The 21,743-nt window shown below is 33.7% G+C and overlaps 1 protein-coding gene across 1 annotated transcript in view; it reads right to left on the bottom strand.

The window, feature by feature from the left end:
* Positions 1 to 2,680: 2,680 nt before the first annotated feature.
* Positions 2,681 to 21,743, bottom strand: part of LOC149789431 (uncharacterized) — a 28,110-nt gene continuing 9,047 nt past the window's right edge. Inside the window, exons 4-11 of the mRNA XM_089975519.1 lie at positions 19,709 to 19,818; positions 19,160 to 19,325; positions 16,553 to 16,770; positions 15,747 to 15,800; positions 10,368 to 10,470; positions 8,998 to 9,159; positions 8,497 to 8,559; positions 2,681 to 6,773 (exon numbers count right to left, since the gene is read on the bottom strand). Coding sequence (XP_089831645.1) covers positions 6,094 to 6,773; positions 8,497 to 8,559; positions 8,998 to 9,159; positions 10,368 to 10,470; positions 15,747 to 15,800; positions 16,553 to 16,770; positions 19,160 to 19,325; positions 19,709 to 19,818 — 1,556 coding nt within the window. The 3' untranslated portion in view covers positions 2,681 to 6,093. The remainder of the gene's footprint in view (positions 6,774 to 8,496; positions 8,560 to 8,997; positions 9,160 to 10,367; positions 10,471 to 15,746; positions 15,801 to 16,552; positions 16,771 to 19,159; positions 19,326 to 19,708; positions 19,819 to 21,743) is intronic.

The raw sequence follows: 21,743 nt of genomic DNA, 5'->3' as shown, positions 1-21,743 counted from the left end.
CGATAATATATTAGCATTGGAATCAGTATTTTATATTATATAGCAGATAATTCTTAAAGCAAACTCAAATGCACACTTTAGACGGCCGACGCCAAAACTATTAAGCTTGGTGGTCATTTTACAGCAGAGATCTATGGCTTGGATCTACAGGTAATATACCCAACTTTGCTGAGTGATGCTTTTAAATGGAAACTGAATACATGTCACCCATCTCCTTTTTTCAGTCTTATATAGTGCAGATTACAAGTTCATCCTCATGCAAGTAATTTCAGCCACAGTTTCGTATCTACACCAGGTTGTAGCGTATTACTCTGCATTGGACTCTCAATGGCTCATATGAATTTCATGATTTCATCAACAACAAAATCCACTAGCCATGATCTACACACACACACACACACACACACACACACGAAAATATATTTTTGTCAAATGTTCTGTTACTTACTTTAAGACCATATAGTTGTAACAGAATCTAAAAGTTATATGTCTGTTTTTGCGGATTCATTGTAGATTAAATTTGTCATGTTTACTAGATCTTTAAGTTGTACTGTGAATTAAGTCGAATTCAAATGTGCTTGTTTACTCGCATCAAATCCTACTGTTTGCTATCACAGCTGACGAGGTTTTCCTCGATGTTATCATCACTGAATATAATGTGCGAATCAGCATCTTTTCTAAAGCATCGCACGATATCTTTTCACATTTGGAGTCAAGAAAAAATAATTGTATTTATCCTGGAATGTTTTTTTTTGTAACACAGCGTTGTATCCCATCCAAATTTGTAAACAAAATGCACCTTAGTTTTTGATACCGAAATCGTCGCACTCATTGCAATCTCGTGAAATATTTCCATCTTCTCTTATAAAACTACCCAAATTCGGACACAACGAAGACACGGAAAGCAATTTCGCGAATGAGGTGTTTATCATGTAAATGAGTGATGAATGAATCTGACACCATACTCATGTGCACAAGGTTCAGTGAGCGGATTTAACAGAATTATATACACCGAGTCCAAGAACTGATACAAGGGAATTATATGCTTGCTAAATGGGACTAATCGGAATATGTAGCTTCATTGAGTAATCATCGAGTAATCATAGATTACCATAGATGATGAATGTGCAGAATATAAACAAATGTATGATTCTCTGAACAAGGTTGATCAAAGTCTAGAATTTGTAGAAAAATATGAATAATGTACGTCAAATATAAAAAGGATATGTATAAATATATTTACTGCTTTTCACTAATATTCGATATTAAACTATTATTGAATTATTGATTTTCTCTCATAAAGTGATATTACATAACATTAATTCAACAATGGTGTATCTCATGGCGTCTCATTGACGATCACTATGAATTTCCTATTCCACAGCTCTCGTCGAACGGCCAAGGAGCCACCACGCACGGCCCACTCCTCCCAGTCTGCCGAATAATGCTTCAAGAACCTTCCTAATCCGGACATACCTGCAGGTCCAGACGCTTTGGTCCCTCACTGCGAATAAACCGTTATCATCCTCCGAGTCAACGTAAGTTTCAACAGCAAGATAACTGGCTGCAGGAAACCCGCACAGTTATACGACTCCACGTCACAAAAATAGCTCTTTAGCGGAAGATTACTCCCGTAAAAAGAAGGCTTTTCATTGCAGGCAATGTATACCTGCATCAATGGGTAAATTGAATTCATTACTTTGAAATAAGCACGGTTTAAAATAAACCAGCTATCGGGGAAAGTGCAATCTTCAAAGAAACCCATGAACATTTTGTTCCTATTCAGTTCGTTAACATTTTATTACAGATAATTATGTAACGCCATAATCCAGAGACATACATAGATTTTGGATTTAAAAACCAATGTGCACGTCAGCACCAATGTTTACTACATTCCGGGGACCCAAGGGTATTTTGATGTTTTAAAAGAAATTGGTCTGTAAATGTTCATATAGGGATACGATATTTAAAATTAGGAAAAGAATGACTGAATCTGCGGGACCCCGAGTGGCCGAGTGGTCTAAAGCGCTCTCCGTTAAGGATCAATGCCATCTCATCTCTGTCTGCGTGGGTTCGAGTCCAGGATTCGGCTAACGTGGGTATGTGAGAAAGCTCGCCAGTAGCTTATCGTGGGTCGGTGGTTCTTCCCGGGGTTTTCCCGGGTTCTTCCTCCACCATTAATACTGGCCGCCATGCATAGCCTATCGTGTGCTGAAATGTGGCGTTAAAACCCACAACAACAAAAACAACAACTGAATCTGCTTTAATATTTTTCACTGGTTCTTCATATCGAACCAATAAACGCCACGGTCATGTCTGTATTTTAAAGATATGAGTGGTGCATACATTTTATTGCAAACCAGATATAAAATTGTAAATTTTTCTTGGTTCAGAACTTTAATTTATATGTTACTCATGTTAGAGAACTATAATTCGTTCTAAGGAGGGATCGAACCTGTGCCGTTATTAACGTCAATTAATGCACCAACAAACTAACCCATCCTGTCATGACCTTATAATCCCAGGCATTGAAAAATAAAATTATGGAGCAAGGTCGAAGGAAAGGTCTGGAAGTGCACGGCAACACACCCGCTATGCTAGCGGTATTTTTCACTCAGCTATATACATGTATTTACTCAAAGATACACTTTGTGATAAAAAACAACACAAACGCCGAAAATTCTGTGCAACTAGTTTCGCATTTAATGTATGCTTCTTCAGGCACGAAATGTTTTGAAAGTAACGGATGACGTCTTTTATTTTAAAACAACAATTACGTCATTACGTAAACTCATAAATTATATGCATCATTATAACAATTTTATAACAATTATATATGACAGGATCTAAAAGATACACGAGTCTCTAATGAAACTTGAATTAGTAAAATAATAAAATATACTAGAGACAAACAGTCATACATATAATTATATTGTTATAAAGGATATACAATATATCAATGCAAACTATACAATTTTATATAGTGCATTAGAATTAACTGCATATCGACTGATGTGATTTATTTAATAACCTGTAAAAAATGTAGCATGCATTATGTTGGACAAACACTACAACAACAAGTCTCTAAGAGAATGAATAATCATCGCTTTCATATAAAAAATTATAGAGATCCTCAGTTTTCCTCTAATGTTTCAACACACTTTAACACCAATAATCACCCTCTACTTGATTTTTCTTTCATGCCAATAGATATTGTGCATGGTGACATGAATAGACTCATAAAAGAAACTTACTGGATTCATAAGTTAGATACTCTGTATCCTAATGGACTTAATGCTAATGCACTATATAAAATTGTATAATTTGCAATGATATATTGTATATCCTTTATAACAATATAATTATATGTATGACTGTTTGTCTCTAGTTTATTTTATTGTTTTACTAACTCAAAGATACACGAAATAATAACTATTAAACTGATACGGTAATATCCAACAGAGTGGAAAGCGCTGATTGCTTGGTCCCACGCTGTGTGTTGGGATACATAATTGTATGGATTAAATTTGTATAAAATGAATCAGATATAATGAAACAGCGTGTACTATTGTTGTATGAGTGTCAAATTATATTTGTAATTTCATGCAAATAGAAACCATTTCTAAAACATGGGTAGCCGCATATGGTTACGTCTTAAATTCATATGGTCCGATGAGTGAGTTTCGATATACCTGATGTTCATATAATATGCATCCATTTTAACAATTAGGGGATCTAGGAAAAAGTACGTTCCACTATGCCACTACTAATGGACATAAAGTGTAGCGCTGACTTAAGAAAGAAGTTAATATGTATGTATGTATGTATGTATGTATGTATGTATGTATGTATGTATTTAGGTGAGTGTGTGTTTGTGTGTGTGTGTGTGTGTGTGATATTTTAATGAATCGTGTAAACACATCAAGTGTACAAAACAGTTTATTACAAAATAAATTTTTGTTAGCACATCAGGATGATAAATTCAAGATACAAAAGTTAGCATCTATATTACCATCAACATCTACCATAAAAATGTGTCCCATTATTATTAAATTCTTTGTTACCTAAAATATATTTATGTTTTCATCAGGTTTCGCAATGTAGTGTCGCTTTTATTGCACAATAAATAATTTTTGAAGTAAAAACAATTCCCATATTTTCCTCATTGGTTATCCTGGTTATTTTTCAAACAGACCTTGTATTTCTTAGGTGTTGTTAAATAACTTTGCATTCGTTTATTTTGGCGTATAATTAAAGAGTGTAATTTGGGTTATGGTGTATCCAACTTGGCATTACTTCAAATGTGCACCTCTCAAAAAACTGCTAGTTCGCTGGTCATTTTCATTCAATGGATTTGAAAGGTAAATTACCCCCTCCCCCCAAAAAAAAAAGAACAAAAAAAAGAGCCGATAAGTTTGTTTCACATAATTCATGCGTTGAACATTCAGATGTTGACATTGTCTAATCTGGCAAACTTCATTTTCCTATTTTAACAAATGCTAAATTTAGTGTACTTTAGGTTAGTTCAGACTCATTTTCAAGCGCATGGGATCAGCCATTTTGATCAGTGTAGTGTTTTAATTAAAGCATAAGTTCCACATTCACCACATGTAAGGAAATTTCAATGACAATACATAAAAAGTAGCAAAAATGTATGACAATATTCGCTCCACTCTGGATGTTGGCAAATAACGTCACCATCTACTAGTCCCTCTCTTAGAAGTACATTATAAATGTAGAGCGGTACCTTAGAAGACAACATTGGACCGTTTTCTGATAATTTGAAACATAAAATCATGACTAAAGGTAGTTATCCGAAAATATGTTGATGATGCCAAGCGTACATGAGGATATTGCCCATGGGTACATTAAATAATACCTTAATGATTGTCATATACAATAAGAGAAATAAACAAATAATAATGAAAATGACTGCTTTAGCTGACAGTGTGAAAGCTGGGACAAGTTTCAATAACAAATATTTCCTAATATTGCTTATAAATGAAACAAAACCATGTTTATATATTCTATATTATTTAGATATTATTTATCGAATTAAATCGAAATAGAGATTCCTAATATCAAGAGTAGATGATGAAAGTTAAAAAACAAATATGCAATCAGAGTTGCTAATTTCGTAATTAATATGTATTGGAATGAAACGTTTGATTTCAGTTAATACGTGGTTCATGATAAAAATAATTTAACCAAGGATAGATCAACCTGTTCATTTACAGAGGCCTATTTCAAGGGGAAATATGATGAATGTCCCCGAAACACTGCATACTAATATTATGGTATAATTTACATAATATAAAATAGTTATTATAATCAGACTAACAAATACTTGTCAAAATTAGAAATTCCTCTGTTAACGGTAAGGTCACCACCACCTTATACCTGGTGAACATTTTCGAGATTTGTAATGTGTGACGTCACACAATTATTGACGTCAACTGTATTTAAGTAAGGGTGTTTCTTAATGATATATATATATATATATATATATATATATATATATATATATATATATATATATATATATATATATATATAATTAGTATATAAAAAGATAATGAATAACTGATTCTGCTTATCCACTTTAGAATGCCATTATGTATCAGAGTTTGTGATCTTAAATTGGTGATGATAGTGAACTGGTTTTAACTTCACAGTCTACCACGCATGTCCCTACTTGAATTCTAGTGTGATAATAATGTGGATGATATTTCCAATCTGTTTAAATATTTCTTGAACACAATGGGGTATACTGTCGTTTTCTCTGTTTTGACTTTTTCATTCTTACATAAAGGAATTGGGGTCAAACTGTTCTATTTAAGGTACCATATAAATGCAGGTACAATTTGTATTTAAAGTAGAATATGAGGAACCCTGCTGACTGTAGCTTAAACGCTTGAGACGATAAATAATGTATATATCATGGAAATAATGAGGCGTAAAATTGCAAATATAAAAGACTTTTGCAATATAATTGAACACAAATAGTATTTTCATCATCAGTATATATGCAAAATGCAATATTTTAAAACAAAATAAATTTTGTAAAATGTGAAAGACGGGAAAACGTTTAGATCATTTTATCTCGTGTAGGTTTGAATTTTGTATGATGTCATTTTTCAGCTTAGCCATTATTGTCTCAGCACAGATTTTCAACTCGTACTCCACATCCGTTTTCAGACGGATATCCATATTTCTGCCATTTGCCGGCATGCTAGTGCTGTGTAAATGTCTCACAAGAGCCATTAGAGTGTCTTTCTCCAGCTGCAATTTGTCATGGTCGTCTAACTTGTACAAACAATACCTGAATCGTGTTGAAAGAACCAGATGATCGAACACAAACATATTCATGTAGTCATATCTCAGTTGTCCATATTCAAAGAACTGAACGAGATAAACAGGCACATTCTCCCTTCCATAAAAGCAAATTTGGTTCAGATAGTTTAAAAGGACGACTGGCAGGCATTGGCCACAATGTTTTGTAAGAATCCTTTCATACATTGTATTATCTCCATGTTTAAAATAATGACACAGCTGGTAAAGATCAGGGGATATGATGATAATAAAGCGTTTGAATGATCTGCATACTGTTTCCGAGAAGTCAATAATATTTATCAGCTTAGTTGAGTCAAAACGGATGGTTTGAGCCTTGACTTCTAGATCATTGAGCATTTTCTCAAAGATGTCCACAGCCTTGTCATACTCGCTGGAATCTCTCATGTAGATAATTGCTACTGTTTCTTCCTCGACAGATTCTGCAAGTAAGATACCAGATGTCAAATTTCTGATCTTATGTATGTATGTATGTATGTACGTATGTATACATGAACGTAGGTACTTATACATGCAGGTACACACTTACTTGTACGTATTTAGGATAATTGGTTGGTAGCTAGGTTTGCTTGTCTGTACAAGAATATATATATATATATATATATATATATATATATATATATATATATATATATATATATATATATATATATATATGTGTGTGTGTGTGTGTGTGTGTGTGGGTGGGTGGGTGGGTGGGTATGAATGTGTGGGTGTGGGTGTGTATGTGGGTGTACGTCTGAGTCTGTGTAACAGAGTGAATTTTGCAGATGTCATTGTAACATATAGCAGTGTTAAATTGATGTATGCAAATTGGTAGAAGGTGCGGAGTCGAAACCTCGTTAAGTTTGTCCAAGGTACGTGTAGTTGAGAATCTATGAGAGATACGTAGGAGTGTAAGAAGACGGTTCTGCTAAAGGGGAAAAGCGTGACGCATGAATAGACCAGAGGGAACAAGGGTCTTCCTGTGCAAGTCGTTTCCAACCGACAATCTATTTTGTTTTCTGGAGAGTGGTCAGCAATAAGTTGTCAAGTTATGAAGACATGCCATATAATTCAAGTTACACATTTGCCGTAGATGACTAACACGGATCTGCTAATTGTATATGGAACTTTGAACAAACTTGTTTGTTGTTTAGTAGAGGTGCATCCTGCAATTGGTCTTGTACAATTATAGTTTGTTTATCTAAATAAATTATTACATTCTTTCCGCGGGACTCGTGTTATGCTGTTCTATATCTCTGGTCAGATCTCCTTTTTTCCACCTATTCATTTCATATTTTAATATTCGTTCGATTACGGCTATAACACCGTGGTCAATCATGCTCTAGACATTTATAACCAACTAGAAAAAAAAAGAAACTTACGATGCAATATATATCATGTTAGAATAAATAATTTCAGTTAAAAATCCAACACCGATTCAAACCATTCTATCCACTACTCCCATTTGTTTATGTTGGAAATAATATTTGAGGAATTATCATGATTTACTAAGAAAGGTACAGTCGATTCTCAACACTGTTTTAAGCTGAGAAAGATGGAGATTGCCTCCGTGAAACATGAAGCTGACTATTAAGGGCACTCGTTTATATCAGTAACAAAAAGGGAATAGACATATTCTCTCTACCGATCAATGCAAGGTGACTAAATCGCAAGGTTCTAAATTTGACCTCTAACTTATTCTGTGCTCATCTGCTTATACATATAGTACTTTCAGCCAATCATTAATTGTATCACCATAGCTAGTCAGAGCTTGTATCATCGTAGCCAATCATAGCTTGCATCACCGTAAAGAAACAATTCCTTGTTTGTCATGATTGTGGTGTGACGCCTTCTACACATCTGTTAGATATAGTGCGTTTCAGACTGAATATAAGTGGTCATTCTTTATCGTACCATGTTGACTTACATTGGAAAGAAGAGTACGGAAAATAGAGCTGATATTCAATATAGTTTATTGATTGTACCTAGCTTCGGGAAAATCATAACATTTAACAGCAAACTGTCTCTTAGTAGAACGTTGAGCTCTTCAGCACAGTAGAGAGACAAACGTTACGCTTGTAGTAGTATCTATCTTTACAATTGCATTATCCTCAATAATTTTCTGTTCAAAGGTTAAGTTAATTCGAAACTTGAAGGTACCTTCGTTAAGTGCCACGTTCTCTTCACCATTTCCTTGCTCGGGGTTGCAATGTCGTTTGAAACCTTGAAAAGGGAATGCATATATATATATATATATATATATATATATATATATATATATATATATATATATATATATATATATATATATATAATTGTGAGAAGAAACAATTTATTAATCTACAAGTCAGATTTTATTCTTAGCATGAAGGACAATAAATTTCGTAGTTAAAGATAACAAGGAAAACAATATCTGCCACGTAGAAGCGAGTGGAACCCGGTGGATTCTCAATTTATGTTACACAATTTGTAGATACTGTTTATTTTCTCAAAGAGAACAGGAAAAATAATCATTTATTAGTGTTTCATGAATTGAGTCATTGCTAACCAAGTAATCGACTTTAAGTGTATATGTATCTGCTATTTTATTCAAGGTTTTGTTTTTGTAAAGAAGTATTCATCAATGAATTAATTCAAGGCAAATAGTGAACTAGTCAGTACCTTTTGTTTTGAAGAAGTTGGCAATACACAACGTGATAACGGAAATGACACCAAATACACCGACTAGAATACTTGTGGTCAGAGCTGACGACAGCAGGAAAGCAGACATGTCGTCATCTCTACTAATATTCACAGTGTTCTCTTTGAGAGCCTCCGGTAATTCTGAAATAAATCCCGTTTTTTCTGGTGTTAGTTTTGCTTCTAGTTGAAAGATGGGGGCATTTCTTTTCAAGTGATTCCCATGTCATCAGGGAAAGGAAAACAATGTATGTTTTCTTTATTTCTTTATTGGATATAAATGTTACTTATCTATAACCAGTGTATGTGCATGCCTTCAACAGCCTATCAGACACCTTTTAAAAACAAACCATAAAATAAAATCAAAATTAATAAATTCATCATTTCAAACGGGCAGTGGAATATACACTTTTATTAGAACATTTCCGCAGCTACGAGTTGAGAGTTCTAATTCCTCATATATTAAAATCACCAAGTCATCCATTTTTATTTTACATTATCACCTAAACAGACCGTTATGCTGTGCTCGTGTTACTTTAGCAGTTTTAAAATTATTTAATTTTCTTAAATGTTTTGCAAATTAGTCTCCTCCACGTATAACAAGGACAACATAATATGTCGTGCATAACTATGACAGAGACAAAGACCTAGAGATGAATATGTGGAAATAATCATACATATACAGTGAGAATGTCTTATTTGAATTCACAATAAACAAATCCATCGTAATTGTTAACGACATTAAATGTAAAAAGGACTATATTGTTGCGGCTAAAGTAAGCTGATAAAAAATTTGCTGTAGGGTTGAGAATATTTTAAGATTATTATTTACAAATAGAAACACCAATATTCTTGAGTAAAACATATCAGTTTATATTGATGAGAATGAAATATGTACGTTAAGTTAACTGTGAGAAATGCGAGACGTGTTTCACACTATAGATACATAAGTACATAAATAATTATTTTAAAGAAATATTAAGATAGCAAGACTTTTCCTTTTGTGCATTACCTTTACTATCTTTAACCACAAATAATTATCTAATCTGAGAGTTGAACATATATTTCGTTTGAAAGCATTTGTCACAACTATTTAAATACTTTTGTTACATCTTAACAATTATTTAAATGCTTTTGTTACATCTAAATATATAAATACACATAAAACTTCAAATTCCATGACACCAACTAGTATAATAGTAAATATAGTATATAGAGTACATCGACAAATTTAGATAAAATTGATATAGTACATTGAAATTTACAACAAGCTAAAACAAGAAATTATTTGCTATGAAAATATAAAAATTAAATTACTCTGTACTATAAAATTGCCAAAGCTGTGTACTCACCGATAATTGTATACGCAACAGCTACAACATCTGATTCGACTTTATCTGGCTGGCATTTTGTGGAATCGATAGTGTAACGCGTTTTTCTGCATTCTTTTAATACCTAAATGAAACGTCAAAAGCTTGAATAATGTTGATTTTAGAATATATGTGTTGTATTATTCGTATTTATTATTTCAAAAGTCATACATAATCGTTTTATACTTAATACATTATCGTCATTAATGAGGGAATAATGATATTTTAAGACTACTACTTAAAGTTGTAATGTCACTGCCAGTTCAATAGTGTTACGTATATTTGATTTAATTTATATTTGATTTAGTTTGTGTTTGATTTGATTGTTTGTGGAATTTTGGAATATTTTTATTTTCTTTACATGTTAATATAATGTAATTTTGTTTACTAGGAATTTGATATTTTCTAGAAAATTCAGTTTGACCTGAATATAATTTATGAAAACATAAATACCTAATAATAGAAGCACTGTTTCTATTTTTGACTTAGTTCCTGGCCTTGATTGAAGGTCAAGTAAACAACTTTTATTCTCGAAGTAAAATGATTGGTTCTTATCAAGGATATACAGTGGCTACGTGATTTTTACATGTAAACATGATCACGCGATCCTCTATTTCGCAATTAGGCATTTCCAAAATTGCGAAATACTTAGTATTAATAGTGCTGTTTAGAGAGAGATCTCAGAATTTTGGGGCTTTTAAACACTTGATGTCAAGTTGTTTTCTTCTGTTGTAACCAGTTTTGAGTTTTTGAGTTTTATTTTAGTTTTTCAGATTCTAAAAGAGTAATTCGTTTTTCTGGAAATATTTTGTGGTCATACAGAATTCTTGAACAAAGACATTTCTTAAAATTTTTATTTGGATTTTCAAAACAGAAGGATTAATTATTGTGTTTCTACAAGGAACTGTAGACTTCAATACAGTACAGGTTGCAGCATATGTCATCGCCTTCCATTTTGGATTCTTCGTCGGGACTCGAACTTGAATTCATTAGAACATTATATTATTAGGACTTCTAAAATATTATTCGTGGATTATTCTTGGATATAATTCTGGAAACCGTAAGTTATTTTTTCATTTTTTATAGCATTTTTCCAGGGAAATAAATAATTTGTTATTTTTTTCTTCAAAGATTGTTGTTTTCACTCTTTTTGTGTTGCTGTTATTCGAGCCTAAACACGTAACATAAGATTAGATTATAGAAACCGCATATAATTGGATTTTCAAGCAGAAGATATCTTCAGTGACACATAAGACAAACAAAAAAAAAAAAAAAAAATACAAATTTATATCTAGCACATTACCACAAAACATCATCAAACTTATAGATAAAAGTCGACATCTCTAGGGCCATTGCTGAAACTTGGGCGCGAGAATGCATTGGAAGCAGCTAAGTGCACACAAATAATTTAACTTTTCTACACATCATATTTAACGGAAGAAGGTTACGTTATATTAAATGCAACATCGTTTACGTTGGTAATAAAGATATTTCATGTGTTTAACATGTATGCAATACTTTACCAAGAAGCAATGTTTGTTTGTTTATACGAATGTCAAAGTTAGCTGTGACCAAGAATAACATTAAAGAGAATCAAAGTGTTAATTTTTTTGTTTTGTTATTTCCAACAGCAAAACTTAAACGCTCCAAAATTAAGGATACTATCGTCAAGAAATACACCATCATCCCTGATATCAATATGGTTGCAATAGTAAAGTGCGAAACATTACTATGTTACGTATTTAATATTAGTAAATATACAAATTTCTATTCGGCTACACTTGCAGTCCAGCTTGAAAATATATATTTAATTTGGACGCCAATTTACAATGATTTGATACAAAAAGAGATGAAAGTCACGGAATATCTGTCTATGTAGCAGCTGTAGCAAGCATAGGAATGCAAACAAATTGAGATAAATCAGAATTCTAAAAGATAAAATGTCCCCATTGTAAATCGCTACAAAAAGTGCCTGTTGCAGATGGTCGTCATGTTAACGTGTTAATAATACTTAAATTCAATAAATAAGTGTACATATTTTTCTGGATTTGTTTTAGCCCATTTTATATGAGTACCAAAGAACAGTATTTTAAGAATCTTTCCCACGATCCTTCATACCCGATCGTTTAAATAAATATCCATATTATAAACGATAATAAATTTAACAAAATCGTTTTTAGGTTTGAGGTGGTTCCGAAAAGATATGTCAATGAGACTTTATGGTATTAAATACAAGTCGGTAGAATTAGGTTGAATTCTTGTGCTCCTCAACCATGAAATGTTGAAATAAGTTTCAAATCTACAACACACATTGTATTTATTACAAGTAATGGACCTTTCTGAAAGTTTTTGTAGTACCCAAAGGATGTAACATTTTCTGCAGAGTATAAAGAGAAAAGGCGCAAAATGCGATAACCTAGTGCCGATACAACTAACAGTGTGATTGGATGGTATTCCGCACATATTTATTATAATTATTATACGATGGATGTTTGAAACGTTCTGAGTATTAGTGTGCTTTACAAAAGAGATCTTTCCTAGTGAACAGTGAGTCTGAACATCCCCTCAAAGTACGCCACTTACATCTCTACACACTTCATCTAATTATTCAATACTGTTTCGTAGTCACGTTTTGGTATGGCTCATACACGTGAAAACTGCGCTTTCAAGCGAATAATGGCTTTAATACCGCCCGAACTCAACTAATCTTTGACAGCGGTATTCAGCCAAACATCACATGGATTTAAATGGGCGCTGTACGGAGAATGTGGCAAAGTGAGGATGTTGTGCTTCTTTAAAAAGTCTGTCACGACGGCTGACTTTTGCGCCAGTGTGCTGTCATAGAGTTGACCGGTGTGAGGAAGGATGGTTCAGTAGTGCTCCACAACATTTGTCAACACACTGGATGCCAACAAATGTCCAGTGAGGAACAGATACTGGGGTATTTTGCATTGAAAAACAATACGTAGAAAAATCTCACGACAGCCCATATATGTCGATCGCTTTGTGGCCTCTGCTTGTTGATCAAACAGGACGCCTCCGTGTATGTTTTTATATCTTTAACTACACTCGTATGTGAAGTATGTTTTAGTAAATGACATATATTTCTTTGTATTTCACTGTGCACAGTACTGTTGGCTTTCTGTCTTTGTAATCATCAATAATCTTCTGCCATTCTGAACAATTGTCTTCAATTGGCATTAATGTCTCTGGAGATAATACTTGGTCCTTGATATAGTCAGGCAAGAGAAAATAATCTCTTGGTTCACGTCTATAATGAACCTAGTATGATAGTCAAATAGTAATTATTACTAATTTAGTTATACCCATCTGCTTTGTTCCTAGGTTGCTCGTCCACGGTTTGGGAGGAGGACTTTTTATTAACAAAAAGTTTTACCGACGTCTGTTGAGAAATCTTCCATTTATACAGATTTGTATAATGTATATGCTAAACAATGATTTTAACCGTTCATCTTCATTTTGACCGTATGCTCCTTGTAGTAACCTGTACCAGCCTAACTTTCTTTGTTATAATGTAATTACACGAGCACCACACAAGATCAGCTCCTCCCTGGTGTATCCTTTACTTCACAAGGCAGTTTATGTGTTTACGTAACAACGTTCTCATATGCACCTTTCTTGGCATGCCTTGTATTTGGTTTATCATTTATTTTAGACCGTTTCCTAATTACGGATCACTTTTCTTCCTTGATTGCAGGGTGTGTTTGATCTGCTATTATGTAATGGCCTTTATAGATAACGAGGCCATTTTCATAGTTTATTAAAGCCACTAATTCCCTATAGATTTTCTTGTCACTCTTCTTCTTTTCAATGATATGCTGTTCATAGAAATATGTATATATTGTCAAATATTTTAAGAAGCAAACAATGTTCTTACAATTGTTTTTCAAAAATATAGAGAACTGGAGGCTCTCTACACAGCCCACCAACTATGCCCCATTATCGAATGTTCCCAAGCCAGGTTCCCAGATTGCATATACGTTTTATTTGGTGAAAGGGTAAGATAAATTTGTTTATGGTACACATTTTCTAAACTAAACTCCTTCTATACTTTATCATTAACATGAGAAATTAATGTATACTTTTATTGAAAAAAGATTTAAGAAAGCACTATTCATGTTTATTTGGACAATTAAACAAAATATCTTGGAAAACTTTGAGATAAAAGATGAGTTATGAATTTTTATAGAAAATGTGCACCTTTATGTTAGCTTCTTTACAGAATTTTTGTGTAGTATATACTGATACAATTGCATTATATACCTATATATTACATGTATGTAACATGAATTGCAAATACTTAGACTGAAATCCATATCTCAAATACCCATTTTTACTCTTTAAAATTGAAATTCAAAGTTAAACTTAAGAATGACAAAAATAATTTTTTTTAAAAAATGACGTTATCGTCGCCACTATATACTCTACAGATAAGAAATACATCACTATCTAATTTACAATTACAAAATGTATCAGTATGGCATTTAGAAGCTGATGGGGGGATAATGATATTAGTAAAATATTAATTATAATTATAAAATAGGATAGGCAGAAAACATAAATTCCTTTCAACAGAATTCTGTTTCAGCTACATTCAATCTGTCATCTTCGTATACCCTGCTCGGTTTGTAGCAGTCGGTGATTACAATGGGCGGCATCCGGACCTTGTCCAGTACTATTTAATGCTAACTTAGAGGTTTATATCCATTGAACATTTTACTTCTTTTTTGTTCTAGCACTTGCAATTAATTGCAACGTATACAAAATATGTATTATTTGGTGTAATATTCACCACAATTACCATTAAGTGCGTTTGCCTTTGTGTTGAACAACAAACTACCGCACTGGAGAAGATCAATTTGCACGTTGTTCTTTGCATATACTAGTTGAGTAGTGTGTTGCAATAATGAGATACGAGTATGTTAGTATGAAAATAGCATACTGAATTAAGACTCTCAATATCTATACTACCTATTTAGTAAATCTTATAATGTTAGTACCATCACGTTAACTGGGATTTGGTCATTCTAATTTTATTGTCTTATTTGTTCGATACCGTAACAACTATTGGGAACGGAATAAGATAATATTTGTTAAAAGCTGCTTCAGTAATAATAATAATAATAATAATTATTATTATTATTATTATTATTATTCGACGACTGAGAATTTTGATTAACGACCTTGAATTGTTTTAATGATTGCATATTAGTCTAGTTAGTTTTTCTTCCTCATTTACCTGTAATGCACTCACTTTTGGTGAAATAGTATAAAAAATAAGGAATATTAAGTAAAATTATTTCTTGGTTCTCAGACAGCATAAGTATTTTTTATCCTTACCTCTGCTTTGTATTTTCCAGGAGAAAGAACGCCAGAATTCAAACTTTCATTCTTCTGCGATAAAGAACAGAAAAAACCCACAATATTATGTGAATAAACACATATTCACTTAGTTTTTGACTGTGTTCATTGTTAGACTTTCTCGAAGATGCAGTTTTAAAGTTAAGAATTTCTTGTTTCTTATTTATATCGAATCAATCAGTGAACAGTTCTCTCTGTATTTTTAAATATGTCGTGAACATGAGCCAATAGAGCAGATATCACATATTTAAACGATCTCATGCACGCACGCATACGCGCAAACAAGTATATATATGCATAAATACATGCGTCATATGAAGAAAAAAAAACTACATATAGAATTACACTGTTATAAGTTTTTCATTTCATTTTCGTTACTATCTCGAACTTAATGTTAAGCACATAACACTATAGACGTATTAACTTTTCGAAATATTATCATCGTCAAGCAACTGTTAAAAGATTAGTGCCTTGCTCTGCCAATGACTGCAGATTTGCATAATTGCAGGCATTGAGATATTTCGTTTTGTCAATACGGTAGCTGACACAGTATTACTATTGTATTTTTGTCAATTTTCTGTTTTATTTTATGATCCTGTATTGTCATGAATTTGTTTATTCTGATGTAATCTCTTTTTAAAGAGGAAATAAAGTCAGTCAGTCAGTCAGTCATACATACATACATACATACACACACACATACATACATACATGCATACATACATACATACATACATACATACACACATACACACATACATACAAATACTACATTATACACTTACCTCTCCGCCGTTTCCAATAACTTTCCAAGTTTTCACTCTGTTAACATTCCCGGATTCCTCTGTAGTAGCATTCATGAGAAACACTTGAACTTCTGAATCATATGGCAATGTGTGTAGTATCACTATAACTTGAACACTCTGGTTGGTGTCAATTCTTAATCTGACCTCCACCAATTCATAACAGCACTGATACTCCCTTTTACGTCTTTCTTGAGCATCTCAAGTGAGATAGATAAAAAGATAGATCCATATAAAATTTGAAAAAAATTATGACTTTAATAAAAAAAAAACAAAGAAGCAATTAGTTGCTATACTGACAGGCTGTAAGTCATTTATGATCAGCTCCAACCTCCCAAGATCCTAAGAAAAACACCTTTACTGTAAAGTGAGTCGAGGCCTAATGTAGTGGTTTGCGTCTGAAAACTAATGAAATTATTTAATCTAGAAACTTCAAACTAATAATATTATTTTAAAGCTGATTATGTGGTTCTCTCAAAGAAAAATGGTGAAAATATGTTGAAATATGACAAACCAGAGAGTAGAAAAACAGGGAGCAGTCTGATCGAAAAGGTGGGGCATGCAATTTAGCATTCAAACAAGATGCTGCATCTTCCTGTTTACTGTTTGTGACGCATTTATCACAATGTCAACGAAATGGCGACAAGATCATTGTGGCACATGTAAGAGGCTAAACAAAGTGTGCTGTAGCTGACCAGCTGTCGCTACGAGATGGTTTGGTGTCTATGAAATAAAAAAGCAGAAAAAATTATCTCAACTTTGCTCATGTTTACAATGTAAGCAAAGTAAGAAAGAGTTGCAAAACCCACACGTCACTGAGTGCAAATACATATACACTATTTCTCGATCACAATGCCACAGATTGAAAAAATTAAACATGGCAAACTATACTATCCGGGTGGATCGTGATGTTTAGGCAATCGTTTTTCATAGTTTCGAGCTGCAAATAACACACTCCCAATATTAGTTAAACTTCGGTGTTAGGTAGAAATGCAGTTCTAACGTCTTTATCGACAATGTTTTTGGCTGACACAGTGCAATATTACAATCAGATCCATTACTTTTCGGAGGTTTGATGACAGGTGGCTGGGATTAGGAGTTTCTTTACAGCTGCGCTATTTTTTTTCTTTTTCCTTTTATCTCAAAACAATTTTTTTGACAATTAATATAAAGAATATAATTTGGTCTGTTTGATACAAATCTGAGCAAGAACATTCGTTGGAAAGTATTTGAGATCCTGATTTGTTTCTCCGAATATTTCTAATCCCCTCCCCCTTTCACAACGAACCGTTCGGAGACCAAAACTGTTAAAATATGATGGCCCAGTGCCGTTTTAGAACAAATCCTGGATCTCATACGAATGTGAGGCTTGAGTCTGAATATTTGGTTTAACCATGTGCAAAATAATTTTTCTTTTGAAATGTCACTCTGGATTGGCTAAGGTTTGAAACTCGGGCTCAAACTCAAGCAAAGACTTATACACGATCTTCAGTCCAGGTAAAGTCAACGACAATTTCCTGTTCCAGAAACGGCAGAGACGCTTTGTAACCGAAAAGATTCCTCCACTTATCTCTGATCCTGAAACGGTACTGGGACGTATCGAAAAGGCACCAGTCGCGAAGAGGCCCCCAACAAGCACGCACAAGTGATGAGAAATTGTCTCATCTTAATGCTTTATACAAAAAATATAGTTTGCATATTAAATTAAATAAGACAATATTCTTTGATATAATGCCTTAGTAGTTATTATGCCACACGCCTAAGTCACAGATCACATCCTGCCTGGACTCTCTCTCTCTCTCTCTCTCTCTCAACACGCAAGGGTCTCTCGACCGAGGTAAACAAACAACACTTCCTTGAGGTTTGCTTGAGGACGATGTTGACTCTATTTCATTCCCAAAGACATTAAGAGAATAGTCGTTGTCAACTGAAGGGGTTTAAAACATGTTAATACCGCAAATTATTTTTCTCTAATTAACAAATGACCACACATTCACGAACTCAATTTTCTCACTAGTATGGCTTTTCTTGGTTCACGTTTGTAAGACTAGGTTGGATTGGATGACTGGATTACAGAGAATTAGATCAGATATGAGAGTCTATATTGTAAACACCTGAACAATTCGATATATCCTACATGGGTTTGTCTCAGATATGACATTTTTGTTATATAAAAATGAGCTGAATAAATAGAGCTGAGCGAAGAGAGTAGAACATTGCAGGTATTACTGAACGAATTTCATACATTTCATGTCAGATGAAGACGTGTTTAAGAAGCTATTTGTTAATAACGTTAAGTAGTATACATGACTCAAAGACTATTTGTTTGGGTTAAATGGCCATATTTAAACATACCGGAACGTTGTCCCTTCCAATGTCCATTGTGCCACCAGTTTATAAAAAAGGATGCCATGATCTTGAGAGTAATACTAAATAAAAGGTTCCAAAGGGCGAGAGCAAGAATTTCGTGAGCTTATTTGGACCTAATCCGAATCACAGAAAGTGATATCTTAAGGTGTTGACATAAAACAAATATTCAGCCGCAAACAATGTATGCATATTGAGTCATGAGCTGATAGAAACAATTACCTTCATCAAGTGATATGAAGCTCTCAACTGGATTTTTTATTGCACGCTTGCTCAGTTTGAAGAGAGATTCCGATTTGCCTGCCGGATTCGGAAGCGACCAAATTTTGGCTCTAACGTCTTTAACTTTCTCTAATAAGTGTATACATCGAAAGTCGAAAGATTTGTCCTGAATTAATACAAAAGATAATAATCGCTTTCATATTGTAATAGCTTTTAAACATAAATATATAGACGTTAAGAGTGCATGGAATAAAACTGAATCCTAACATTACTAGCCAAGCATTCTCTTCATGAGTAACCCTCCACCACACAAATGAAATCTTCAAAAAACTCAACATTTAACACAAACAAAAACTGGTGAAATGCTAACCTGACTAGGGAAAAGAAACAACTCTACACGATGAATGAAGTACAGGTAAACAAAACAGAGAGAAAATAACTATCGAGAAAATGCATGTGCCAAATGAAGGCATACATACATACATACATACATACATACATACATACATATACACACACACACACACACACACACACACATTAACCTACCTGCATATCTATTCCTGTTACGTTCAGAAGGAAATATTCATTCTCATGCCTTAATGCCGAAAACTCAAAACGGATTTCCAAGTAGAAGAATTTGATTAATTCTGTATGCTCTGGAAAATATTGTAATAATAATGACATCTCTTTTGTAATAATAATGACAATCTCCATATTTTATACAGTGAATATTGTAATAATAATGACATCTCCATATTTTATACAGTGAATGTGGTGTTCTATGTGACCCCCTGTTATGCGTTGGGGTGGGGTGCTCCCAATATTTATTTGAATTACTGTGGAATTCCCACCCTGGCTCGTTTTTGTAGGAAGTGAAATTAGTGATAGAGAGAGGTAAAGCTCCGAGCCCCCAGTCAGCAATACCGACAATTAAATCATTAGGAACACAAAGGTGAAATCCAAAAGAATAACAATTTAATACAAATCAAACGATATTAATTTCTCAACCAATCTACTTCCTCTCGACCATGTGACAACATATTACATCACGTGATTATAGTGTGAGATGGCTTTCCCCTGTACTTGGTTTCTACTCATATGTGTTTACTACGCCAATTGCTTTCCTCCTTCCGGCGTTCTCCGATTCTTCCTGTCCTCTTCCCCTTTGTCTTCTTTTCTCCTCCTCCTTTTCTTTCTCTCTTTCTCCTTCAACGAGGCTTGTTCTCCGCCTACTTCTATTCTCTATTTCTCCTTCAGCGGAGCTTGTTCTCCGCCTACTTCTATCCTGTCTCTCTGAGACTCGGGACTTGACTACTCTGTCCCCAAAAGCTTCCTTTACGAAGTGTTCTGTCCTTAGAATGTACTAAGAGTTTTTCCGCCAAATCACGAGTGGCTCCCTCAGAGTGAGTATATTCTGTTTTACCACTACGACGGCTTACAAATCACTAATTCGTTATCAGTCCGAATGGCTGTTAAGTTCTGGTTCGAATTGATGGCCCCACCCTTCCTCAGTTCTGATTGGATATCAATTCTACCCCCAGTCGGTCCATATTAACAGACGAGCCTCTGGCCATCTGTGAAAGCGGGGAGATTTACAATAGCGTTGAGGGTCCTTTGTTCTTAGAACAAAGCTTCTAACATCTATATGCTAGTGTTAACACTTAACGTGTGTGTGTGTGTGTGTGTGGTTCTTGTACAAACAAAATCGCCGTAACAGTGCAGGGTCGACATACACATTGCGCTAACCCATTCCTTTGCTCCTAACTTACGTAATCCCGGGCAGGCAAACGTGACAGTGAATATTGTAATAATAATGACATCTCCATATTGTATACAGTGAATATTGTAATAATAATGACATCTCCATGTTTAATACAGTTAATATTGTAATAATAATGACATCTCCATATTTTATACAGTGAATGTGAAAAGGTTTGTAGCTTGGTGATAAATTTACAAACAACGTATGATCGGGTACGTAAATGGTCACACAACGCCTGACGAATTACCAGGGAACTTCGCAGATAATATTGACATTGATTAAACTTGTGTACATTTTTTCGTAATTTTTCATTTCTCTCTCTTGTGAATGGCGGTCGAGTAAAGTTTTATTAGATGGTCATATTTCTAACCTAATGTATAATATATTTCGATACAATTAATGAATGTTTGACTGGGCATGAGAAAAAACATGGTCTGGAAAGAAAAACAAAACACGCTTTAACACGATCTCTGCGCTTTTAACGTACTTTCTATCGAATGGGTTCGCTATGATTTTGATGCTTGTGGTTGTCGTTATATCACGCAAATTAAAAAGTTATACCATGCTTGGTTAGGCATCTACACACATATATTTCAAATGTTATACCATGCTTGGTTAGGCATCTACACACATATATTTCAAATGTAAGGGATCATTTGTCGGTGAAGAGTGATTTTTTCAAAGCTCTATAACTAGCCCAAACTTAACCCCCCCTCACTCACTCTCTCTCTCTCTCTCTCTCTCTCTCTCTCTCTCTCTCTCTCTCTCTATATATATATATATATATATATATATATATATATATATATATATATATAT

Source organism: Sinohyriopsis cumingii, chromosome 11 (genome assembly GCF_028554795.1).
Source record: "Sinohyriopsis cumingii isolate HCF-2022 chromosome 11, ASM2855479v2, whole genome shotgun sequence".
NCBI classification, from domain to species: domain Eukaryota; kingdom Metazoa; phylum Mollusca; class Bivalvia; order Unionida; family Unionidae; genus Sinohyriopsis; species Sinohyriopsis cumingii.
This window is presented reverse-complemented; position numbering and strand designations above follow the sequence as displayed.